At 36.8% G+C, this 24,378-nt stretch overlaps 1 protein-coding gene across 1 annotated transcript in view; it reads right to left on the bottom strand.

Moving 5' to 3' along the window:
* Nucleotides 1-24,378, bottom strand: part of VIPR2 (vasoactive intestinal peptide receptor 2) — a 61,430-nt gene that overhangs the window by 18,467 nt on the left and 18,585 nt on the right. The window contains exons 4-5 of the mRNA XM_082309580.1: nt 21,925-22,022; nt 4,038-4,135 (exon numbers count right to left, since the gene is read on the bottom strand). Of these exons, the coding sequence (XP_082165706.1) occupies nt 4,038-4,135; nt 21,925-22,022 (196 nt within the window). The remainder of the gene's footprint in view (nt 1-4,037; nt 4,136-21,924; nt 22,023-24,378) is intronic.

Below are 24,378 nucleotides of genomic sequence, written 5' to 3'. Positions count from 1 at the left end.
GATATATTTCAGACATGCTCTCACCTGTTATTTTCTGATTTAATTTTTTATTTAACTAACTAACTCCTGCATTTTGCTATATAATGGCTTTTCATCCTATGACGTGAGTGTATGCAGGAACAATTTGCATTCAAAACATTAGATCGATCGCCTATCCTTTCTATCCAGTGAGATGTAAAACTTACTCTTTAGTCCAGCAGCCATGTGAAAGCCTGACAAACAAATGACAAATTAAATATTCCAAGTAAGTGAATGAGTGCTCAGGGGAAGCAAGTTATAAGTTGAGGGCTTTTCACTTAAAAGACATTCCCTTCCAGATTTTCCCATTTAACAGATTTTTTTTTATAGCAAATCCCCAGAAACCAAACTGCTAAGAGGTTTTTTTGGTCAAAATCAGCACCTTGAACTGCACCTGGAAATAAGCCAGAAGCCAGGGCATTTTAGCAAGTACGAGCAATGAAAGAATGAAGATGCAATAGGATGTTATGGTGGTGTGCAGTGGCAGCTTCCAAGTAGTCTTCACATTTTGATTTTTACCAAAAACCACTAAATAATCCATTCCGAAACTACCAAAGCAAGGATAGTTACAGTGAGTGTAGGGAAATAAATAACAGATGCATTTTGCTAGCCCCCAGTTCGGCAAAGGACATAATACCAGGCTGAACTTAAAACAGTTGTCAAAAATCCAGTGATTTCTGTGGCTATGCATGTCCTTTGCTGAAACGGGTTCTGAGAAAAAGTGAAATATCACGATTATGTTGGACTGCATTGTATGTTCCTATGGAATTCAGATACATGCAAGCTGCAAATGGGAAGAAAATATTTTTCCTGAGTAACTAATATAGATGATTAGTTCTTCATCCCATTCAGTAGCTGAAATAATAACTGTTGGATATATAAAAGTCTGTCAAACCAACATTTTGGAGGTAGTGGGCAAGAAAGTATTTTTATTTGGGATATATATGATGCTTCAGAATAACAAAGAAATGCTGTTCTTTTAACAATGAAACGAAAGCTATCATGTTTACTCCTTTGATATGACTACCTCATGATACAAAACTACCATGTGAGGAACGTTTACAGACAGTTGATGCACATGAGAGCACATCTTATAGACATGATGGAGATTCATATTTTCCTCCTTGATAGGAAACACATATCAGAGAAACTGACATTTTTTTGGAAGGTTTTGTTATACAGGAGAAACCCTGACAGAAGTATAGTGAGATCTATAGTAAGATCTAGAATGTCAGTGTTACGTAGAAATATGCTGTTCTACAATTTATTTTCACTCTGAGTTGGAACAAACCAACCTTTTTTAAAATATCTGAAAAATACTATTTATTTTCAATCATTTTGATTTCCACTTTTCTAAAATTTTATGATATATTAAAACTTAGACATTAAAAATAAGAAATAGAAACGTGCATTCTAAGACGGGTAAAGCAACTTCTTTTAACAAAATCAGAATTATTAGCTTTGCTGTTTAGAAATTAAGTTTGCAGAAACAAGAATGTGCCTGACAAATTGGCAACCTCCAACAGGAAAATATTGTGCCGGAAAGTTCCCAATTAGCTTTAATCATAATAAGTGCATAGAGTATTATGTGGGGAGTGGCACCATAGTAACTTGAAAAATGCTGTCAGCTTAGTCTGGCAAGGTATTTACAGATATTCATGTTTAATGTCTTTGTTTTGAGATTAAAAGATTAGCCAGATATAAAATCCTTTCCTTTTACAATGGTTCTAAATGTGCCCTTTACAGATATTAATAATGAGAACCCATGTAATGTTTCTGTAAAGATTAAAATCAAGTCCAGTTCTTCGGAAGAAAAGCAAAACAGAATATTGCAACTGCATGGAAACTTTCAGAAACAACTCTCCTTTCCCCACCCAACAGTTCGGCCTTTCATGTGTTTATAGCTGATATTGTGAACAACTGCAAAGCCCCAAGGCTCTATCTGTTCTGTCAGACAGTACGCAACAATATAGAATGGACCGCAGAAGTCAAGTCGTAATACTTAAAAAAGAATTTCCACTTCCTTGTCATGAACACATTACCTACAATTAAATTAAACTCCACATTATTCCATGTTTTCTTTTATTAAAAATACTGCACAAATACAAACCCAGCAATGCACAATTTTAATAATCTCTTGTGTTACTAAAATCCAGAGCTCAAATCCTAATCCTGCTGGATGAAGTCAGGATTTTGACAACCCTACAGCATTAGTACCTTCTGATTTTTAACTCACTGCTTAACTACCAAATCTCCTTTAGATAGTTTCAGTTAGAAGAGTTGTTCTTTGCTCTCCCTTTTAAACACAGCAAGGTGAAAGTTTGCTGGTTACATTCAAAGGTGAATGTGTTTCAGGGGTGAGTGATTGATCTTTCTAAACAGTATATTGACATTCTCTATAAAGAACCCTGGGACCTTTCAGGGCAACGCATGTTTCTTGGATAGGAGGTGTTACCAGCTGAGTTGCGAGAAGTTAAAACTTACAGAAACATTCTTATTTTCCAAACTCTGTCCTTAAAAATGACCATGATGTATGGGATGACCTACAACATGTCTGAGAGACACATAGACATACACACATAGCTATTTGCATTCACTTCCATTATTGATAATTTACAACTGGTTCAGCTGCACCCTTCCATAAACAACTGGATGCTTGCTACGTGCTTGGGAAACTATTCTGAACCGGGTATTTTTACAACTTATTTGGGTTGCTAATTTAACTCAGTATGTCAGGAGGCCCCTATGCTCCCTGTAGATAACAGAGAAACAGGCTTCTTTAGAGGCAGACTTGGAAGACCCTATGTTCCCCCCTGAAAAGCCTGGGTCTTTCCACTGACTCAATAGAGAGATTGGGGAGTTCTCAACTTGGATATTTAAACTGAAGTTGAAGGTTTTGAGTATACCTCTGAAATTCTTGATCTGTTAGTTATAACTGACTTCTGGTGATTGATGGACAACATTCAGATATCTGTAACACACTGTCTTAAATGGGTTATTAGGTTTTAACAGTTTTGAAAATGCATGATCTGCCTGTAGCATCTGCTGGTAGAAAGAAGATAACCATGGGTGACACAATTAATTTTTTTCAAAGATGTTCCAAAATATAATTATGGGTTATGTATCTGCTCTGAACAGTCTCTGAATAATTAAATATTGAGAAAATTTGATGGCAGACTGAAAGGCTTACAGAACTCAGCATAGGAATAGTTCATCAGAGGAATGAGGCTCTGACAAACAACATGCTATCCTCTACATATTACGTGCACTTCTTTTCTACCAAATCTGAGACATGCATTTTCTTGTTTTTCTTGGTGCAGAGTGGAACGGAAAAGTTGTGTGAAGTTTATAATGGAGAATATAAAGGCTATTCTATTAGACAGGTAGAAGTGATACACAAAGGCATGAAGGCGGAGAGACTGAGAAAAGCTATGATACTGATAATATCAATTTGCAAATTCTTTTACCAGTTGGAGATTGCTTTCAGTCTCGGAAAACTCCCAGAAATTAGGCAAAACCAACAGACAGTACTGCCTTTCCTAACACTGCCTAACAAAAACATTGCACGCCCAGCACTATCCTTCAGCACAATTATCCATACCTCTACAACCCCACTTGGACAAATTCATGATTACCTTTGATTATAGTACCCCTGGAGACCACTCAGAAGCTTCTGCAAAATATGGCTGCCCACTTGTCCAGTGTTGAGACCAGCATCCTACTAATTTTCAAGAGCAATTCAAGGTGTTGATTTTAATAATCAAATAGAAAATGCTTTATATAATCTGTTCCTAAATGACTATTCTTTCTTACATGGGCTGTAATGTCTGTAAATTTGTAAAGTGCTTTGAAATTTTTTAATATGACTGGTGCTAGCAAAAAACAAGTTAGCATTACATTATTGTCATCTGTTTAATTGAGAAAAGTGTAAAACCGATGCATTTTCTAAATATCAGAGCAACGAGACAACAGTTAAATTATCTTATTGTTGTTCATATTTACTCATGAAAAATACATACCTGAAAAGGCAAAGAATTATACTTCCTGTTGTAAGAGCAATCAGAGATACGCTGTGTCCAAGGGTATAAATTGCCTTCACCCTTACATAGAAGTTGACCTGCACAGAAAAAAATATATGCAGAAACCACTTACTGATATGTAAAATTGACTGTGAAATGATATAGTTTTCCATTAAATAGCTCTGAAGGCTAAATAAATAGCATTATTTTCACTCTTTGCTCTACGTGATGAGAATATGTTTATTCCAACACATTTTTGCAATGCAACACCTCAAGCCAATTGACCTCAGTAGAAAATTCAGCCTCAGGAACTCAAAACTTAGACACACAAGCTGGTACAATTTCAGCTGATTATTCCATGTCAATGAGGTCAAAGAAAATATGAGATTTATCAACTTCCATAAACATAATCAAACTGGAAAGAATGAGCCACAGTTTGAAAGAATGGATTATCTCTGAAAGAGAGAATGTCTCTCAGTCCTTCTGCTCCAGTGTACTTCAGAATGCATTTATACATGAGTTTAATTTTAAAGACATGTTTAAGTCTCATTACTTTCCTAATCTAAATGTTCAAATACTTTATTAAATTGTGACCCAAACAACCCTTTCTCTCTTTAGTAAAGTTATATGCTAAAACTTGGAAAGGAAATTTTTCAACAGAGGAAAAGCAGACTGAAGTGCGCAGTCTGCTGATTAACTGCAGTTATCTGTAAATTTAGCAGCTACATATTACATTAAATCCTATTCTGAATGACATCAAGAAAAATAATGCTAACTATTCTCAGAACTAAGCTGCTTCTTTATTTATGCCTACAACAAAGTCATACTGCATTATTTCCCACTGAAGCTAGATAAAATATTAAAATTGTAAAGTTTTTTACTGTTATGAAATTAAAGTTGTTAATAGCAGTGTAGAATGTGCTACGTATAACAGAGAGAATGTCAATATTTAGTGCACATGGTTATATCACTCACCTTCTCCAACAATGTTTGTAAAAAGTAGCAAGGAAGCAATACTTTTAAATAAACTAAGATAGCAAAAGGAAAAGCAAATCACTTAATATATTTATTTTTATTTAAAGGCCAAGTAAAGAGGTAACTTTAGCCATCCCAATTCATGATGAAATTAGCTGGACGTTAACTTAGCAAATATTGTACAGATATGGAAAAGACTAAATGAAATATTAAATGAAATGAAGAATCTTGAAACTGGACTATCGTAGATATGGTTAAAGGTGAAAAATAAGGGAAACATAACTGCCACAGATCTTGTGTATTCATAGCAACTGTCACACTTGTTAGGAGCTACAAGTGGTATACGAGGTGTCACAGGAAACAAAAATCTCTTTTTTTAATTAGAGAAGTAAGCTGTGATGGCCTTTTTGACAACAGTCCTGACTGTTTAATGTTTTTTTTGCTTTACGTAATATTCATTTACTTCAGAGATAAAGAAGGAAAATATGGACTTAATGAGGTTTCCAGTGCCATTAGAATGACCATAAGAAAGTTCCTCAGTTAAAATCCTGAATAAATATTGTTTTTTTGGTTTTTTGTTTTTTTTTTTAAATTGGTGTCCCCGGGTGGTTAAAATGATAAAACCTAAGGTATTACTTTATTGCTCTCTACAGAGTTTGCTGTATATTTGCAGAGCCCCACTGCATCCCTAGGAACGCTCTGTGGGCATAAATCGTAGGCTCTACTTCAACTAGCGTTAGGTGTCTACGCTGCAAATGTAAATATCTAAGGCAATGTAGGGTATCTTCATAGGGCCTCCTAGGAAGCACTTCTTATATCTATGTAAGCAGTCAGCATGGACTTCATTCATTGGATATATTTCTGCAGACAATGAAGGGGCCCCACAGTGACTAATTCAAGTGTAGTTACCCAGAGTGTACTTGCACTTAGACAGGTACACCAAAAAGATCCTGGTTTTCCACATGAATCCAGTGTTTGCTAAATAGTAGTAGTCCAATGTTTCTTGAACAATGTTTCTAAAATTGTTTTCAAATACAATTCTAAAAATATTTTTTTCAAAATTAACATAATTTCACATAAAATCAGTTCTGAAGAACAGCCATTCAATTCCCTGCTAGAATGGCAGAATTATACTCCTCAGTTAGGCTCATTTTGGACAGCTCTAAAAAGTATGCCTACAGACAAGCACTGTAGAGCACCCCTACGCTTCTTTAATTTGGCTTCTGTCATAGCAAAAGGAACATCAGCCAGTCTCCAGGCAATTTTCTAGGAATAGAGTGATAAACAGTTTCTCAGCAGCAATTACAACAGCCCATGGCACCAAGAACACTGCAAATACTTTGGGCACCCTCCTTCATTCATTCAACCTGACCTGCTCTGCAAAATCACAGAAAAAGGATGCTCCAAGAAATGACTTAATTACTTAATTTGGCAGCCTCATGTCCCCATCATCAGTATTCTGGAAGAAAATTAGTTTTATTTCCTGACTTTGTGCACATCAGGAGTTGCAAATACAATGTAAAGCTTAGAAATGATGCACAGCGGTTCCACAATATGTTCTATTTGTTATCAACTTGTTGGCATTTGCAGAAACCACTAAAACACATTTCTACTGAGTGTACAAACAGAAGCCTGAATGGTCTCTAAATCAAAAATTCTTAACATCCACCATGTAAATCCGAGGGAGATAAATGTCATTTGCAAAAGAAGTTGCAATGACAAAGAATCTGCATTGTTTAAAGACTGATTGGAAGTTTTCTTGTTCACTTTCACGGAAAAAAAATGATTAGCAGATACACCCTGTTAATAGTAGCAGAGATGTTCAACACCACATTGCTGCAGAGCAGACAGGGGTCTCCCCAGGTGTGCTAAAGCCATGCACACAACACCTGGTAAGAGTGCACACAGGGACAACTTTACGCTACTCATCTTCTTATCCTGGGAACTACCAAGAAGCTTAACAAATCCTGACATGTTAAAGTAACCACCGGCCTCCTGTAATTTGCATTTGTTAAAAGCCTTCAAAAGGAAAGCACTTAAACCAGGACTTCTGATGGAAACTGTGTCCTGGCGCTTCAAAGTGCCCAGTAGAAATGACTCCTTCCCTCCTATTCAGGTTTCTCATTGTGCTAGAAAATCTTAAAGTAGCTGTAAGGTCCCTTTCTGCTGCTGGGCAGCCAAAGTGTGCTATGAGTTAGTTATAGGATCTGCTCCAAAGACAGTCTTAGGTTTGCCTAAGGAGCAGAAATAACTCTGAGACAAGAAGTGTGTGAGTTTGACACATGCCAACTCATGCATTTGCTGTTAAAGAGATGACTAAACTGACCCAGCTGTATACCTTTCTGTAAGTACCATGGTCTCTATACTCCAGACGTAAGATTATGTCCCTCTGGCTAGAGGGAACTTAAACTTCTGCCCATCGCCTCCTTGCTTCGTTCAAAAACTCTCTTGTGCTGACTTTCTCACTGCTGATGTTTGGGTTAGGCCTTTGTACTGGTTTTGGCTGTGAGAGAGCTGATTTTCTTCACAGTAGCTCATAGGATTTGTGATGAAAACAGTGTTGATAACACACTGATGTTTTTGTTATCGCTGAGCAGTGCTTGCACAGAGCCAAGGCCTTCTCTGCCTCTCACCCCGCCCCACCAGCGCGGAGGCTGGGGGTGCACAAGAAGCCGGGAGGGGACACAGCCGGCACAGCTGCCCCCAGCTGCCCAAAGGGCTGTCCCACACCGTGTGGCCTCATGCTCAGCAACAGCAGCTGGGGGAAGGAGGAGAAAGGGGGGACGTTTGGAGTTACTTCCCAAGTCACCGTTACATGTGATGAAGCCCTGCTTTCCCGCTGGTGGGAAGCAGTGAATGAATTCCCTAATTTGCTTTGCTTGCACACGCAGCTTTGGCTTTACCTATTAAACCCATGAGCTTTCTCACTTTTATCCTTCTGATTCTCTCCCCCATCCCACTGTGGGGGAGTGAGTGAGCAGCTGCGTGGGGTTGAGCTGCTGGCCAGGGTTAACCACAACAGCCTGGAACCCCTTTTTCTGCAGATCTGGTAAAGAACTCTGCACACATACGATACACAGGAATTATTAGGAAGCTGGCAGTACTAGAAAAATTGTTATTTTGATGCAGGGATCCTTAAAAATATTTGAATTAATAAAATATATTTAGCTTACAATAAAGATGTTAGTAATTTTGTTTGTATAATTCTGTTGCTAGTGGCTACTTATCCCATATTTACATGAGTGATCAAAGAGTCCGGCAACTATAAGAAGTAATTTCAACTTGCACGTTTCCTTTCAACAATAGAAAGTAGCTATTTTTGAACGTTTGACATTTTTAAGAACTCATTACTCAAGTCCTTGGCTTCTACCTGACACTGAATATAACATTAGTTTCTTAAAAATGAGTCATAACATCCTTTACTATTAATTCATCCAGGGGGTTCATGTATCTAGTGCAGGGAGTGGATTTCAAAGACTTGTACTAAGGCATTATGTCTTTATTGTTCTGAACGACTAATCCAGGCTGTACAACATACACAAACGCGAACATGCTACACGTCTCACTATCACGTATAATGATTCAGTTAAGCTGTATCAGCACCTTTACATTTGATGTCTTAAATGTCTTAAATCACAGTCCATCAAAAGTGTGCATTCTCCTCATTGGTATAGAATACCTCAACTCATTGCCATTCATTCTCTCCTTCCAAATACACAAAGGAAAATGAAATAGAGAATAACATCATTCTAGCTGTAAAATATCTAAGTAATAAAACCCGATTACCAAATTGCCTTTTTTTGCTGGCCAGACTAAATAAAGTGAAGCTACAAGCTGACTACATTGAAATGAACATACCAGATTTAGCACCAGCTGATTTCAGATCAGTACATGAGATAAGAACAGCTTTGCTGGCTATCATGGATGATAATTTATTACCAAGTAAGAGAGGATAGAGATCGGTTCTCATCTGCCCACTTGCAACATTTCACAGTACCAAAAGGTTTGCCCAACTTTTCTGACTTTCATAGCAACAGACATACTAGCTCCCCTCCTTACACAGCCAGAGATACTGATTACAGAACCAAGGCCTGGAAAAATGCCATCAAGAGAGACATTCCACCCTTAAGCAGACATCACCATTTGGTCAACACAAGTTCCACTGACACAATGAACAAACCGTACCTACTTGTCTAAATGTAGTCATCTAGGACCACTTAAGATGCCCTAGGGTATCCAAGACACTTGCATGGCAGATGTGACAAAGGACCTCTTTGCTGGAATGGCAGCAGTGAGTCAAACGGCACTAGATACCTATGTTTAGGCAATCACATCAAGCCCTGTTTCCACACACTAAGGATTAGACACCTACATTTCAAGTAAATATCTCACTTCAGGAATTTTGTTTTGCAATTTAAATTTCATCCTTCCAGGTTTTAAAATATGTGGTAAGTATGTCAATGTAAACGACTGGAAAGAATTTGATGTGGTTGACTGTGTTGGCACAGACATGACTGAGAGACCATGACTGAGAAATTTGTGCCAGCACCTGCTCTGATGTTCTGAACACAGCCGAGTCAGTGCCCACCAGATAAGAAAACCTAACGCATAAGGTGAAAGGTTTCACATTCGACTTCTACTCTGAATGAGTAATAACAAATCTCGTCTTCTGATCACTTCTTCTGATGCAATTATTTGCAATTCAACAAGTTACCTGCTTATAAAACACTCCCCACTTGTGTTACCATATAATTCTCTCATCTATGTATTGTATTTTTATGATGTTAATAATCCTTTAAAAGGCCCAGGCATACCACATCTAGACAGAGACTGTATATTCTCCTTAAGTTTTGTCTTGCCTTGGAAGTTTTTGTTTAGGAAATATGTAAATTGTTTGGTGCCAAGTATATCAATTCATATCTATGTTTAGTCTGCATTGCTGTTCCTCACTTTTTCCATATTTTTGCCCATCTTCATTTCAGAATGAATTGCACTGCTCCCACATTCTTTTCCTCCCCTCATTCCTGTCCTAGACACAGCACCCATTATACTTCCATAAATTAAGAACACAGAATCAACTGACTTACAGACTCTAACGATCCACAGTCACTACAGTCTTTAGATTGCGTGCACTAAGGTTTTTATAGGAATGATTCTGAACCAGAAGTCATTATTAGGAAATTGCAGTCAGACCAATGTTCCCATGGGAAAGCCTTGATTCTGCTTATATGTTCTGCATTGCTTCATGTCAAGAACAGTTTGAACTCAATGTATCTTTTATTTCCCCTTTTCTTGGAATCCATTACACTGAGTAACAACACTAAAGTTTATCTGGTTTATGTAATTCAACTGAGTATTTTTTCCATTTTTTGTGGAATAAATTTTTTTGAGATCTCTATAAAGTTGATTTTACGATAAGCAATCTTGCCTTCCTGTAAATGTTTTCCATGCCCAGGAATGCAGAGCCCCTGTTTACTTCCTCAAAATAAGTTAGAATAAAGTGCAGGACAGTACACTAAAGAAACAGACGCACTAATAGCACTGAATTTTGCAGGGATGAGGCCATCTGAGTGAGGTATCAAGATTCTCTTTATACCCAATAAATAGAAACAGCAGAGTGCTATTCACGTCATCCTAAGACAGGCATTTAAAAAAATTTAAAAGGACAGTGAAGTAAAACCACCTACTTTTTCTGCATTAAATATGAACGGAACCTAAAGAGACTACTGCAGATGCAGATGACAAATGTCTAAAGTTGGACAACACGACTCTGTCCCAGGAGTTTCTCCACTGATTTGGTCAGCTTTCCATTGGGCAGTAAAAGCACTAGAAAACTTTGGTTTTTATTTCCGTTAAGATTTTTTCCTTTATTCTTTTTTCCAGTCTTGTTTTGAAGGCCAGCATTTGAAGTTTGGCATTTCTTTTTGGATTTCTGATACCACAAGTCTGTTATTCTTCAATAATAACATGAAGAAAAAAATGTAACGTATTCTTTTAAAACCTTTCAAATAACTACTGGTGACTAGGTGAAATGAATAAGGTAAGACTCATTTAGCTTAATATATGTAACAGTGGCATATAATTTTTCTAAAAGGTAGGCAACTCAACAGAGTTAATCACTGCCTCCCAAGATGCGGGAGTCAACGGAGAAGAACAGACTCTTCTACATGTGCTTTGTTGTGGTTGTAGTGTAATTGTAGTGTAATTCAAAGAAATTAGGATGACATGATTTCCATTCAGGCTCCAAAGACTAGATCTTCTTTGACTGTAGAGAAGGCACAGGCTGACTGGATTAAATGCAGATGAGTACATTGTACAATCTAGTCAGATGAAATTAATTTGACTTGTAATTCTAGTCATGCAAAAGCACATATTTTTTGCTTACTGTTCACAAATCTCAGTTTTGTGATGTGACATTAGCAGCCATCATACTATTACTGGTAACTGCACACAGTCCTAGTGATGCCAGCGTGTAATATAATGAGTGTGTACTTCAAAGTTGCTAAAGACTAATGCAAAAGCAACCAGTAGTGCTTGGTACAGAGAAATTACAGGGAAGTCAGGGAGGAGGCATTTTTGAAGGGTAATTTACTAAAAGGTCAGGTGTCAGAAGCTACTGATTAAGCTATGCTTTAAATACCGTTTTCCCAGGGAAATACATAAAAATTGTGTATTTTAATCTTGTGTTGCACCATTCTCACAATAGACAGGGGCTTTAATATGTATATACAGCTATGTATGCACACAGGTGATATATACTTTGTGAGTTAGAAATTAAGGTAATTCAAGTAAACCTATTTTAAATAAAATTAAATACAATGTTCGTCAATTCAGCTTACTTCAAAACCACATAGTTAAACTGATTAAAGTTTTTGGGTAGCCAGAGTCTGAGCCTTAGTCTTTTTAATTCATTTCTTCTGCTGTAATTTACATTCATTCAAAGCAAGACACTGGTCAAAAGGAGTTGTCATTCTCACCAGGTCTAAAATGGGCACAGAGCACGTAGTGAGCACAGCTCCAGTTCTAGCTGCTGTAAACTGCAGATGTTATTTTTATTCAAAATATCCTGTGCTTTTCTCTTAAAGGATATCTTGCAGAAGGCAATACTGCAGAATGATTTTATAGTATGTTAAAGAAAACCAAGATGTTAATTTCAAATTTGTTGGGTTTTAATAGCATCCCTATGTTGCATTTGTTTGAGGAAAAGTTTCCATAAAAACATTAAGAGTTAAAAGCCCTTCTCTAACACATTTTTATCTTACAATCAGTGCCTTAGAGCTATGTCTCCTCTTAATATCTCACCGTATAACTTGCCTTTTTGACTTGTACCTTCTATTTCCTGAGATGTGAATCTAAACTCAAATAGGTAGAGGGAGAGAGAACAATATCATTGAAAGGTATTTTTTGCCTGATGGACTCCTTCCCTTATGAGTAAAATACTACCTGCTCTTTTTACCAATAAAGTATACTGCACAAAGTTTTTGACTGACCTCTTTGTAATAATGCCTCCACAATGTCCTGGAGAGCTTATATCTAATTCATAACCCCTTGGTGCTCGTGGTTAAGTGGACAAATTGTTCCTTTTGTGTCTGCTCTTGACTGCCCGGGCTAGACTATGATCTGCCATCATACTGCTAAGTTAACCGACTTTGGAGGCTGTCAGTTTGCAAAGGCATCAAATAAACAGACAAAAGGAATAACATACGAAGAAAAAAATGAAGGATGTTATTTTAAAAGAATTGTTCATAAACATTCATAGAGAAGGAAAGCAGCTTAAATGGATATGCAGGCAGTCTCAGAATTCAACACAAATTTATCTGACATCATTTCTGAGATTATTTTTACGTGTAAGGAGTAAATTTCCAAAGTCAGTAGTAAAAGCATCTGCTAAAGGGAATGGTGAATGGTCCAGAAATCCCCTGAAGGCAATAAAGGATGCTCCCTAGAGACATCCTTTACTCCAGTTCTCTCATGCTTCAGCTATTATCAACTTGCAACTGAGATGATCTCAGCCCTTAGAAAGCATCTAATGGCCAAGATATATCACTGGCAAGAAATGCAGGAGCCATTATATTTACATTCTCCCAAGAGTCATGCCCTCTATACATAAGCCATGTGTCACCTCTTGAAGTAGATGGAATTATACCAGCTATATTCACTATGTTCATTGAATTGAAAGTTGAAAGGTCCTTCACCTTGTCAATTTTTGAAGGCATCATAAACCCCCATTATTCAAGTTGGGAGCTGGACTATCGTCTAGTAACTAACACTGTGGATGCAGATGCATAAATTGCATTCAGTTGCATAAACTTACCAAAATTGTTGCCATCTATAAACAAACTTGCACGGGAGGTGTTGATATCACAGAACTGAAAACATTACTTTAAATATTTTTCAGCCATTAGACTATATAATAAGAGACTGATTTGTACTTTGGCATAAAGAAAGTAGCTGTGGTTCAAACAGCATTGGGTCGATTGAAACATGCCCAACAAAAAAGCTGGACTTGTTTCATTTTTTTACCATTCCGTACCATCTTGAAAAATCTGTCTAGATTTGATTTCAGAAAAAGTCCATTGACTGAATCTTTTGAAATTGGACCCATCTTACTTGTATCTGATTTCAGAATTCTTAAATGAAGGAAAAAAAGGTGAAACCCCACCTGAACTTTCTAACAAAGCATCTGTTGTCCAGCCACACTGATGTAACCGTGCCTCTAATTTAGCCTTTAGCTATGCACTCTGAGCTTGACAGTAACTGTCAGGCAGCCCGGATGTAAAATGACTCCCATCACTTCTACCCACTAGGGAGAATAGAAGAGGTTGTCTTCCTCTAGAAAAACCACATTATTTAAAATAAAGTTTCTGGCATTCTGTACACACGCATGACCCCTACAACAAATAGTCTGACTCCAATCAAAACAAGAATCCTGTGTACTTTTAGTCCAGCACAATAGCTGTCAGTGTCAGCAGGACCGAATTTATCTGCTGGCCATTCATCTGCCAAATGGACGAACACGAAACAGCTACATGGAGGTGTAAGTCAGGGTTGAAGCTAATCAGCCAAGAGTACTTTGACATTACCTTAATGCTGAGCATGGTCATTGTGTTCAAACTAAGTACAGGCAAATAAGAAATAATTACACAATTGAAATTATTTTATCATATGACATAGATTTTTAATTATTCTCTATTCTACACTTGAAATTGTGGCTAATGAGCACATTTCCTTCTTTCAGACCATTTTATTGGTCTAGTATTATAATGGTCAGAAATCTTAAATGTTTTAAAATTTTCTACTGATCAAAAATTAACCCTGCTTCTCAAACTACTGCAAAGTTAAGTAAACACTACTACATTTTGAATCCATTAACATCAAAAATTGTAATTATTTAAATTCAGGTGTTATGATTTTCAAAAACAAGCAAAAATTTTAGATGATTAGCATGAAGCACTTTGTCAGACTCAGCATCAAAGAGGATGCAATCATAAATGCTACTTAAATTTCCTGTACGAGCGTAAATAGAAGTGTCTTAATTTGCCTGTAAGACCTCTATAACGACTAGTGACTCAACAAAAAAACTGGCAAACGGTGTTCTGAAATTATGTTTATTAAATATACACACAACCCCCTTAAAGACAAAGAATTAAATTCTGCATTGTGTTGTGGTAGTTGAAAACAACCAGGAAATTACTTTAGATTAATATTGACTTAGTTATACCTATTAGATATTTGTCACTACCCTGTATGTTACATAGTAGCATTTATAAACAAACTCTTTATATTGTATTGCTGCAAAAGAACAGGCAAAGCAATACCAAATCTGATAGCACATAAAAATCAATGTCTTTCATGTAAGATAGGCATGTTATCTCTTATTTACAATTCTGTGTGAACCATAATTAGCCAGTTCTCAATTAAACTTTAGCTTTAACGTCTGAATTTATAAAAAATTTGCAAGATTGGCAGGAGTAAAATGAGTGCAAAGAAGGTACAGATTGACCAAAACAGAATTTAAAACTAAATTATATTTTTAAGATTTTAACACAGAATAAATATCAAAACCTGTTTAGATTTTGCAACTGTATTCAAAGCATAAACTTATTCGAGCCATGCATATGAAACTGAAATGCCATTATGAAATTGAAATGACATGAGATTTTCTGCATGTCTAACAAAAATAGTACATTTGCAACAGTAGTAAGAACAGCTGTCCTCTGCAACATAGTCACATGATTATCTGAGCAATACTGATTCCAAAACTGAAATCCAACAATTTACTTTTAAAGTTTTGAGGAAAATATTCAAATTACAGTCACTAAACTAAACTCAATAGGTAGTCAGGCACAGCAAAAATCAGTGGCTTATGATTTTCAGAACAATTTTATGGAAACATTTACAGAATCTGTAACTGCTTTCCAGACTATAAAGACCTAATCCTAACATGTTTCTTCTTTTGTGGCTACCTAATGTTAACAGGTTTTAAAAGAGTACGAAAAACACACATATAAAAATAAATCGGATTATTACAAGTTTGTGTAATTAGTGTTATCTTCAATACACTTTTTTGTAAAATCTATTCTTGCACACACTTGTGCTTTGTTTTCTTAGAACAGACACCTTTTCCTGCTAATGTTTCTGTTAAAGTTAGTTTCATGCTATTTTTACTGAATTCAAGAGACATAGTTCTTCTGTTTATTTACAGAATAGACAGAGCACAGAAGCTTCCTAGGCAAAGTTGACAGGTACCCAGTGGATCTTTGAACCTCAGCCTTGGTTTGGAAGGACCTCTAGGGGTGAGAGGGTAATTCAGTGCTGAAGGACAAAACGCTCTGAAGAAAGTTTGGGGCTTGATTCTTTGTCCAAAGGAGTTTTACTATTGACCACGTCATCCTTAATGTGAAAGAAAAACCCACACCTCTTTATTCATTTAACCAAAAATATAATTGATCACTACAATCATTATCATCCCAGATGACTCTTCATTTTCTTTATTCTGTGGGCTAGTATATTCCTGTAATATTGTATGTAAGAGAGTCTAGTATTCACAGATATGATTACTTACAAGTATATTAAAATTTGTGGTCTTATATTTTCATGAAACATGTGTCACAGTACATTTCATAATATCCAAAAAAGTCATGGCAGTCAGGTGAAGTCCCTGGGGACTGGAAAAAGGGAAATATTGCAGCCATTTTTAAAAAGGGTAAAATGGAGGACCCTGGGAACTACCAACCTGTCAGCCTCACCTCTGTGCCTGGGAAGATCATGGAACAGATCCTCCTAGAATCTATGCTAAGGCACATGGAGGACAGGGAGGTGATTCAGGACAGTCAGCACGGCTTCACCAAGGGCAAGTCCTGCCTGACCAACCTAGTGGCCTTCTATGATGGAGTAACTACATCAGTGGACGAGGGAAGAGCTACGGATGTCATCTATCTGGACTTCTGTAAGGCCTTCGACACGGTCCCCCACAATATCCTCCTCTCTAAATTGGAAGGATATGGATTTGATGGGTGAACTGTTTGGTGGATAAGGAATTGGCTGGATGGTCACATCCAGAGGGTAGTGGTCAATGGCTTCATGTCCAGATGGAGAACAGTGATGAGTGGTGTCCCTCAGGGGTCCATTCTGGGGCCAGTGCTGTTCAATATCTTCATCAATGACATAGACAGCGGCATCGAGTGCACCCTCAGCAAGTCTGCAGATGACACCAAGCTGAGTGGTGCAGTCGATACGCCTGAGGGATGGGATGCTATCCAGAGGGACCTGGACAGGCTGGAGAGGTGGGCCTGTGTGAACCTCATGAGGTTCAAGAAAGACAAGTGCAGGGTCCTGCACTTGGGTCGGGGTAATCCCCGGTATCAGTACAGGCTGGGGGATGAAGGGATTCAGTGCAGCCCTGCCGAGAAGGACTTGGGGGTACTGATAGACGAAAAGCTGGACGTGAGCCAGCAGTGTGCTCTCGCAGCCCAGAAGGCCAATCGTATCCTCGGCTGAATAAATAAAAGTGTGGCCAGCAGGTCGAGGGAGGTGATTCTGCCTCTCTACTCCGCTCTGGTGAGACCCCACCTGCAGTACTGCCTCCAGCTCTGTGGTCCGCAGTACAAGAAGGACATAGACCTCTTGGAGAGGGTCCAGAGGAGGGCCACAAAAATGATCAGAGGGATGGAGCACCTCTCTTATGAGGAAATGCTGAAAGAGCTGCGGTTGTTCAGCCTGGAGAAAAGAAGGCTGTGGGGAGACCTTATTGCAGCCTTTCAATACTTAAAGGGGGCTTATAAGAAAGATGGGGACAGACTTTTTAGCAGGGCCAATAGCAAAAGGACAAGGGGTAATGGTTTTAAACAAAAGAGGGCAGATTCAGACTGGATATAAGGAAGAAATTTTTTACAATCAGGGTGGTGAACCACTGGAACAGGCTGCCCAGAGAGCTGGTAGATGCTCCATCCTTGGAAACATTCAAGGCCAGGCTGGATGGGGCTCTGAGCAACCTGATCTGGTTGTAGATGTCCCTGCCCATTGCAGGGGGGATGGACTAGATGACCTTTAAAGGTCCCTTCCATCCCAAAGCATTCTCTGATTCTATGATTCATACTAGAAGAACATACCAGAAAACTTTAAACTGTACAAACACTAAAATCAGAACTGGGCCTAGCAAATGAGTTCAGTGCTTTAGAAACACTGAAATGAGCAAATGCAAATAAAAGTGGAATAAAGAACCCTAGTTCCTTCCTTTTGCAAAATGAACTTCAACAACACAGTAGCCTTTTCTAAAATCTTGTAGTACTTAGTTAGAATAAACATAAACTGAGATAAAGAGATGGATTACATGTTGTGGACAATTTACTCTTTTCTTACCAAGAACTTGTACACTTTTTTAAATGGTGCAGAGCAAAACAGAATTTACGAAAAATATATGTAATAAAATGGGTATTCCTCATGGTATTTAATAATCTTTATGCAAGTAATTAATGATATCCCTTTTCCAACAAGCTTCTCTTTCAATTCACCTTAAGCCTAAACATCACCCAAAAAAGATGAGACCAGTATTGCCTTAAGTATATCTTAATAATAGTAGCATCTTTAAGTAATGAAAAATGCAGAATGTTATGTAAATCAATATAGCATGACTTATAGGCACACATAAAAAGCATTGGTAGATGGCTGCCCTGCATTACATTTTGTTGAGAGGGAAGGATTCAATTTAGACTCAATACAAACAGTCCATTAACCCAGTGCAATGATCCACTTCACAGACAGTAGTAATGCATCTGTTTTCTAAAAGTACCTACAGACATTCAAGACAGTGTTTGTTTGTGTCAGTCCTGACCTCACTGCCTCGACTCCACTTGTCTTGCGTAGTGCATCTGCATTGGGTAGCAGGTAGCACACCCAGGATGTTATCCCTGACAGCAGCCTAAGAGAGAATGCTTCAGGAAACTGGCCAAATAGGGGAATCCTTCTTCCATAGATGATGCTTCTACTTATGCACAAGCTGCAACAGCATCACCACATTTCACAGCCCTGAGGATCTTTCTCTCCATGAATTTGTCTTTGTATGACCCTACGCATTCAAATCACATAGCACGTAACTTGTATATATTGGTTTTTGTGTGATCTAATAAACCTTGGGCCAATTCATGCTAAGATTAGACAACACTGTATTAACTGACCCAGTCATTATTTTATGTAAAGTGGACACGTTTCGGTCCTTTACATTCACCAGACATCTTGCCGTATATTAATAATGTTGACAGAGTTTAATACCCTCTCAGGACAGCTAGGACACATCTTTAGCTTGTTCAGTCTAGATAGAATATGTCAAAATACGTCCACATGAAAGGAAAGATTGCGGTGAGGCTTGGATTGGGTTAACACACCTTGACGTGTATTTCTAGCATGGTCAAATCAAGCTATTAATTTTCCCATTGTGCTGCCATGTCCTCAACAGAAATATAAAAGGAAAAAAAAGACACTCATTTGATGAATCTAAAACTTGATCTTGAAGGTTAGCAGTAACTAGTTTACATATAGGAAAGAGACTGGAAGTATATAATAAAGGTTTAGAACTACAGTTTGATGTGATAACAACATACAGATAGTTTGTTCAGACACTGTCATACCTGTCAAATTGGTCCCCTATAAATACAGACAGGATCACTGAAGAATACTAACAGAAGATCTAACATAAAATAAAACATTCTATTTAAGGATGTTGTACCAGGAACTTATAGTTAATTTCAAAATGTTAAGCAAATTGTTTCTTTTCATAGAACTGGCTAATACACCATGTGACATGGAATAAAAATTGAACGTTTTAACTTTGAGTAAAATCAATGCAAACTGTGGAAGCAGACAAGTTCTTTCATACCCTGAACAATATCAGTGAATTTGGCAGACAAATAATAGATGACATGCTTACGGTATTTTTAAATAAGCTTTCTCATTTCAGTGCATTTTCAGCATAAAAATTTGGTACCTATTAATAAATTGCCTGTGCGGTATTTGCTCTATCACTTAAACCTTCTCTAGAATATTCAAAACTGCCCAAAATAGATGCATATCTGGAGCGATATATATGTCTGTGTGTATGCGTGTATATATATATACATATAAATATAAAATATGTATAAAAATAAGTCCCCTTTGAAGTAAAGATACAAGTCCATATCCTAAAAGACAGCAAAAAAAAGGAATAAATATTTAATTGGATTTTTAATGGAAATTCATTCAGCAGTGAAAATGCAGGCACCAAACAGACACCAAAGACAGTTTCTACCTACTCCTTTAACATTGTCTTCAGAGAAAGCATACAGAAGAAAATTTAAGACTTACCACAAGATAAGTATTTTCCCACCTTCCCTAAAATATGATCTCCTTAGTTACTGTAACTTTGAGGGCAACCTCATACATCACCCACAAAGCATATTGTTGCATGATATTTTTGTGTCCAAAATATTTTGTATCCAAATATTTAGGATTTCATTTTGAGTTCTTTTGGTTGAAATTCTAGGTCAAGTAGAAATGAACTATACTGGTTTATGTTGAGTACAGATTTTTTGTTTTGAGGTGCTACCACTGAGCACCTCACGAAATTCAAGACAACATCTTCTTTCCATGTAACAGTTGGCTGATGCAGAACCTTAAATGCCTCCTGAAATTTCACAACTGCATGATAATCGCATTTTTTATATTGTCTCCCATGAAGAGATGGATTTAAACATATGCTTTCCTGTTTCCCTTTTCAGATTTTATCCTGATAATTTTTGTCCTTTCTTTAATTACAAAATATATAATATTTGTACAGGAACAGCTTATCTTCTGATAAGCCAGCACTCTTGTATCCACTTTTTGACTTGTCAGCTTTAAGGTTAGAAAAGAATTATTGTCTTGTCTCACTGAAATAGCCAGTTTATGATCTCCAGGCAAAGAATATTCCCTGAGCAATGACACTGGTACGTGAAAAAAAAGGACAGGGCCCTCGGGCCATGTTGCCTGGAATGTAATCAGTGCTTGCATTCCTCTTTCCCTCCCTGAAACATGCTATGCGTTTATTCTGTATACTATCTATGTTAGATATCTGTATTCTGGCTATCTATTGTACTTTTGTTGATCATTTTTTCAGTACCTGCTTTCCACATCTCTCTTCTGATTTTTATCCTCACTGGTTTATTAGTTGCTCTTTCCCAGGCTTTTGTAAATGTTGCTACTGCTTCCTATTTCCAGTTTCTCTAGGTTCATTTCTGCAAGTGTAGTCAACTTGCATTTCATTCTTCTCCTTCAAATTACTAACGAATATGTCAAACAAGAACTGCTTTTCTATTATACTCGTTCATCTGCTAATTAAGTACTTCTCACTATTTGAAATGTTATCGTTTGTTAGTTCAAATTTTTAAGTCTTGACCCGTTTTCGCTCCACATGACAATGTCTGGGTTGAACGACAGTGTTTTAAAATGGCTGTTTTAGCAGTAACATGTGTGCGTCCCCAAGCTGTCAGATGATACCAATGTTTTAGAATGTATCTTCAGAAAAGTTGGGAAAACAACATACTCTATCCATTTTCTTTATTATCTATTTTCAGCTACAGTAATGGCTGGGCTATTAAATGCAGAAGGAGATGGCAAGAACTGCATGTCTTAGCTAGAATGCCAGCACATCTCTGCAAACCAGATAGAACAGGTCTGCTAGAGCTATTCCATATATACTAAAATCCAGAAAAACCCAACCAGCCGAGTATCTTTATTCATGAGAGGATTTCATCCGCTCGTCATACGAGTTTTACTGACACTACGGGCTCATCCTTGTAAACAAGATCTTGCTCTGTTAGCCTCAGCAGAAAAATGGGTAGAAAATAGGTATAATGTGATGGCAAAAGTACTTCCTTCAACAAAAAGAACAAGAAATAGGATATCTTGATAGCTTTTTGAACCACTTCTAATTGCTAACGCAATTTAAAGTCCAATACAAATTTGCAATAATTCCAATGACCTAAATTCATTCTATTTTACTTATAAATTAAACACATACCAGCAATCAAGTGGTGCATGTATTATTAACAGATTATTACAGTATGAGGCTTTGATGTAATAGAAAATTCTAGAAATAACACAATGAAAAACAGACTGTGCATAAGCCCAGTAACACTGCAATATTAGAAATACAGATGCATTACTGCAATTTCCAACTGTTTATAGCCTTGAGTTTCAAACAGTTACTGAATTCTACATTTCTCATTTTATCTTATATGACATTTGCAATCCAAGCATATGGCAATCAATGCTACCAAAAATTACTACAGATTTCCATTAATTCTGATAGAGTAAAACAGGAATTATTTAGAAGCAGAATATGTCTGATAGCTGTATTGAACACCAGCATCTAAATGAATAGAAAAAGTATTTTTCCTACCTTATAATCATCCTCATAGTCATTATATCCACAAGTACTTAAGATGTCAGGAAAAATATCCGACCATCCATTACTCGTACAATTTTTGCTAATATTTCCTGTAAAGCAAAATTTGAGAGTTTAAATCAGAAAGATTCAAAAGTCTCCTCATCAATGAATCTTTAGACAACCTAACTTTGTCATTCTCTGTTAACACTCTGTATTTCCTAGCACTCCTGTTAAAGCAACCCAGTCATTTCCATTCATGTGGCTCTTCATTCATGTTACTTTAGCTTTTACTCTTGCTCTGAGTTGCCTTTGCACGAAAGAAAAACGAAAGTAATTCCAAGCTGTGATGGCAAGCTTCTGCTTTGGTACAACAGCTATTTCTGTTACATCTGCAAAAGCCTGAAATATTTTGCTGTTTTATCTGAAGTATTCTGGAGGGAGTCTTTCAGCTCACTCTATAAAGGGGATAATTTGTAGGCACAGTAATTTAATAGAAAAGTAATTTAAGTGAGAGTTGCTCTAACCTCCTATTTAAGCTTTTCTGAGAAGGTAATACCAAATGATCTACTGGAGAGTTATAAAAGCTCTTAGATACTATGGTGATGAATTACTGCTACAGCAAATGTTGGTAGAGTTGGTAATGCACTTTAAAGGTCAAATTATGTGATAGGTTGAAAAACGAGGAAATAAATACGCATGCTGAATCTCAGTCTTTGAACCAATCACTGAAACAATGTAGTCCAAGGAACATACAGGAGATGTGCAAGCATGGTTGGAAAGGAATTTTGAACATCTATTAATTTCAGAAAGGATTTTTTGGTTGGAACTGAGAGAAGTTGACTCTTCTCCCAGATGAAGTCATGCAGATGAGATGGGGGCAACCCATGATTCTACTCCTTAATCTAATTAATATGAACTAATGTTCAAACAATATGGAATAGCTCCAATAGGAGAAAACTGCAGAGTTTGATGTCAGAACAAAGAACAGTCATTAAAATTACTGTTACTTACTCTTACAATGTTAAATCATAAGCAACTTCCCCTCACCTTTTTTACAGCAAATTTTATATCCATGATACTTGAAATCTATAATAACACACTGCTTTGGTTTGGAGTTTCCCACTGGTCTTTAAGTGACTTAAAGATGCCTGTTTTTCACCACACACGAACAAATTTATGTGTCACAGGTCAACTCTGGCCAAGAATAACCAAACGTGTTTATATACACTCCAAACTAAAGCTTTTGTGATTTTTATCTTGCTGATCGGTTACTGGAATATCTTCTTTGTATAAAGTGTTCAGTGGAAAGTTGTAAATATCCTACAGATGGTTGACCAACCAATGACCAAATCTTTCTAGCTTATAACAAGGCCCTGACCTCAAACCACAGTGTCTCCTCAAACAACAGGACCACTTCTGTCATTTGGCATAGATGTGGCACTTTTTAAAGAAAAGGTAAGCTATTTATACACTCTGAAAAGTCTTCACTTTAAAAGCACATCAAGATTCTCTGACCAGGCAGAGCAGAGGAATGTGTTAACAGAACCACAAATTACGTCAAGATTCTTGCCAGTTTTGCAAGAAAAAGACTACGTACTCAAGATGCTGAAGCATTTTCTATTATAAGTACTGTAAGGCCTTCTAACTTAAAGACAGTTAGGCAATGTTCTGTGGCACACATTGTTTATTTCTACACCATCATTCCATGCAATTAAATATTTCAGATGGCAACCTCTTTAAAAGCTATAACTTGATACATACATTTGAATAAAAAATTCACAGAATAACTTTCTGATACTCATATACTTGCATCATTCTGTACAATACAGAAAAAACATTATAGGATAATATGATTGCTTTTACAGTAAAAGGTCATTTAACATAAAGTTACTAATATTCAACAGAGAATTGATTATGTGGTATGCTTAAACTATAACCTTGACCATCACAGAAGAAATTAAGAGCCAGTTCTCCAAAAGCTGTGAAGATGAGAAGACAACTACCTTTTTAATTCACAATTTAAATTAAGAAATCCTTTAAAGAACTGATGGTATTTAAAAGCCTACTTAAGATTTGGAATACTTCCATAAAAAATGAAGTAGTCTCGACCATCTTGTAGTAGAATTTTAATTCCTCTTAAACCCTGAAAAAACTAAAACATATATCTTGCAAATCTGGCTAAATAAAAAGAGGTAGATTTCTTGTTTAAAGATATTTTTATAAATTCCTGCCATAAGAATCAAGTGAATTTGAAATGTGCTATATATGAATAAAATAAATTATATAGTCCTGAGCATAATCAAATTATAAAGGTGCTGAGATACTTAGTTAGATCTTAATTGAATCAACCATGCAAGATTTTTGCTGTCTTCCTTCTCTGAAATTGTAGAAAGACAAGATATAAAAGATCTTCTTAATTGAACAGGTACCTCTGAAAAACCCACCCTGTTAGTTCTACAAACAAGA

The sequence above is a fragment of the Platalea leucorodia genome (assembly GCF_965183815.1).
Source record: "Platalea leucorodia genome assembly, chromosome: 1".
Lineage (NCBI taxonomy): Eukaryota > Metazoa > Chordata > Aves > Pelecaniformes > Threskiornithidae > Platalea > Platalea leucorodia.
This window is presented reverse-complemented; position numbering and strand designations above follow the sequence as displayed.